The following is a 3,363-nucleotide window of genomic DNA, read 5'->3' on the forward strand; positions in this document are numbered from 1 at the left end:
GACTTATCAATCATACACTTTAAGAATTGAGTATGTATCTTTTCTGCTCAGTTAGTACTTTTCACTAAGTCTCGCGTGAGTGCATGCTATTTTGTAAACCGTAGTGTCTAAACTGCAGCAAAAATCAGATGCAATTAAAGGTAAAAGTACAGAACACAGAGTTCCAGGAACAAATTCAATCTCATCTAATTGAAGAAGCTCTCATAATCAGGTATGGACATTGGCTTGTAAAACATACACTATGGCTCCGCGCCTGTGGCTCAAGCGGCTAAGGCGCCAGCCACATACACCTAAGGTGGCGGGTTCGAATCCCCAGCCCGGCTGCCAAAACAACAATGATGGCTGCAACCAAAAAATGGCCAGGCGTTGTGGCGGGCGCCTGTGGTCCCAGCTATTTAGGAGGTGGAGGCAGGAGACTCGCTTGAGCCCAGGAGTTGGAGGTTGCTGTGAACTGTGATGCCATGGCACTCTACCCAGGGGGACAGCTTGAGGCTCCGTCTCAAAAAAAAAAACCAAAAAACCCAAAAAAAAACATACACTATGAACCAAGTACAGCAATGTACAGATCATATCATGCCAACAATCTTTCATTCTTTTAAGACAAACTTTTAAAAACAGTATTTTCATCATAGGAAAGGAAAAAACAAAAACAACAAAATCAGCTTTTGCTACACTAGTTTCTAATCCAAATAGGCTTCTTGCAATTACTGTAAGTCACTAGCAATCACTGAATTGATTGAGCCAAGATAGACTTGGCACTGCCCGCCCCCCCCCCGCCAAAACCCCCAAGTATAAAAGAATGATTTAAACAGATATAATCTCTATAGAACTAAGTTTACATGATAAATGCTACAAGTGATGAATACACAAAATGACAGACACAAGGTTCCAGGTGAAAGATAGCACTGCTCCACACAGCACAGCAGAACTCTACTGAAGAGGTCACAGCCCCTCTGCTTTCCTCTTATTTGGTAGCTGGGTTCTTGGGAGGAAGGAGCTTGTATGTGTTGAAGTAGCCCACCACCTGCTGGGGAATTTCCGCCAAGACACACTGGGCGAGTGCTTCTTTGGGGGCCTTGTGAAAAAACAAAATCAAAACAACTTTATTAGCAACCGAATTTTTACTGGCTTTTTGAAAGAAGTCCACAGATGCCTCCCCAGCCATTACAAAGCAGTAATTCCCAATCCCTAGGCCTGTATCTTTTATTTATTTATTTATTTATTTATTTATTGTATCTTTTCTTAGAAGCAGTCCACCAAATACGGAATAAGCTCAGTAGCCAATGTTGCTTATAATGATGATTATCACCTCTGCTAACATTTATCAAGCTCATTTTCAGTGGCAAAACATTTCATGATCTTTTTGTTACTGTTCTTTAACTTTTAAGTGTAGGCCTTTCATTCACTTGATATTAAACTTTTCTTACTTTTTATTGTAAAATAATTATAGATTCACAGGAAGCTGCAAAAATGATACAGAGAGGTCTCATGTCCTTTTTACCCGGTTTTCTCCAAAGTAACATTTTATATATGTAACTATAATATGGTATCAAAACCAAGCAACTGACATTGGTACAGTTCACAGACCTTACTCAGATTTCTAGTTTTACATGCATTGCTATTTGTGTGTGTGTGTGTGTAAAATTCTATCCAATTTTGTCATGTGGGAGGATCTGTGTAACCACCACCACAATCGTGGTACAGAACTGTTTCATCACCACAAAGATCTCCAACATTACTGCTTTATAATCACACATACACCCTCACCCTCTCCCTTTGCTGGTGGAAATGTTCAATGGTACGGTATGGTCACTCTGGAAAAGTCTGACAGTTGCTTTAATAATTAAACATGCAACTATCATATGACCCAGCAATTGCACTCCTGGGTATTTATCTTAGAGAAGTAACAACTTATGTTTACACAAAACCCCCTGCATAACAGACAAAACTAGAAACAACTCAGATGTCTTTCAATGGGTGAATGGTTACACAAGTTGGAGTCTATCCATGCCATGGAACAGGTTCAGCAAAAAGAAAAAAAAGCAAAAACTTGGTGGCTCTTGGAAGAATTGTGCTGAGTAAAAAAAAAAGCCAGGCCCCAAAGGTTACATATTATATAATGATTCCATGTGTGCGACATTCTTGAAATGAGAAAATTATATAAATACAGACAGATAAGTGGTTTCCCAGGGTTAAGGAAAGGCTAGAGGTAGAAGCAAATGGATGTGGCTCTAAGAAGGCAACATGAGGAGCTTCGTGACGATGTGTCTTGAGGTGTCAATGTGAATGCCCTGGTTGTGATTCTGATCTAGAGTTTTGCAAGATGTTACCACTGAAGTAAACCGCAATGAGTGATTTTTCTCAGAGATTTTCATCAAACCAAACTTCCAGCTTGGTAAATTATGCATCTACTTACATAGAGCTTTTTCCTGTTGTCACAAAGGTAAAGACGAAATATATCTTAAATATTCACAACAGTTACCATTTCAAACAATTTATCCTATAGACTGCGAAAAGCACACAGTACATACCCTGAAGCAGTGCTCCAGATCCAATCGGAGCTCTCCAGTGGAAAAAGGATGGTGCTCTCGCATCCTCCAACCCCACACACCCAGTCAACTTGCCTGGTGATGGACAGGCAAAGGTCTGTGTTCAAACTTCTTGGCATTTGAATAAGGAGGAGTGATACTCACATTCTGAAACTGTCTGAAAGGCACAAACTGGACAATATCTCTGATGGCCACCTCGCCAGATGGTGAGCGAAGACTTCCATTGTCACCATCCAGAAACTCCATGGCACCGAAGTCAGCACCTCCAACTCCAACGATGATGATGGACATGGGCAGCTTGGCAGCATTAACTATGGCCTGCCTGGTTTCATCAAGGTCTGTGATCACACCATCAGTAATGATCAAGAGTACAAAATATTGCTGCCAAAAAGGGAAAATACGTCCACTGAGCAAGTCAAACTCCCAAGCAATAAAAGCTATGGTGAATGGCAGCTCCATCTGTAGGAGTCACTCAATCTCTATCTTGTTAATTTTCTTTGCCAATCTCTACCAAGGATACCACTTGCATAAAATAGTCTAAGAGTCTCTGATGACAAGGAAATTGACTCTTACAAAAACTGCAGGTTCATTAAAAGTGCAACAAAGCACAAAATAGGGTTGGCAAAACAGACAGAAGCAGGACATCTAAATGTCAAAGATTAACCTTTTAGTAAGCATAGGAATAAACACTTTAATTTGCCTGAACTATTAAATATGTCAAAGTATTGATCAAAGGAGCAAGTAACAACTTCATTCAAAAGATCAAATAAGGCTCGGCGCCTATAGCTCAACCGGCTAAGGCGCCCGCCACGTA

At 40.5% G+C, this 3,363-nt stretch overlaps 1 protein-coding gene across 2 annotated transcripts in view; it reads right to left on the bottom strand.

The window, feature by feature from the left end:
* Window positions 1–481: 481 nt before the first annotated feature.
* Window positions 482–3,363, bottom strand: part of CPNE3 (copine 3) — a 49,173-nt gene continuing 46,291 nt past the window's right edge. For both annotated transcript variants that reach the window (XM_003782501.3, XM_023517582.1), the window contains 2 exons: window positions 2,694–2,930; window positions 482–1,075 (listed from right to left, as the gene is read on the bottom strand). In XM_003782501.3, the coding sequence (XP_003782549.1) occupies window positions 965–1,075; window positions 2,694–2,930 (348 nt within the window). In that variant the 3' untranslated portion in view covers window positions 482–964. The remainder of the gene's footprint in view (window positions 1,076–2,693; window positions 2,931–3,363) is intronic.

This window comes from Otolemur garnettii, unplaced genomic scaffold, assembly GCF_000181295.1.
Source record: "Otolemur garnettii isolate 467f Iridium unplaced genomic scaffold, OtoGar3 scaffold00004, whole genome shotgun sequence".
In the NCBI taxonomy this organism is placed as follows: domain Eukaryota; kingdom Metazoa; phylum Chordata; class Mammalia; order Primates; family Galagidae; genus Otolemur; species Otolemur garnettii.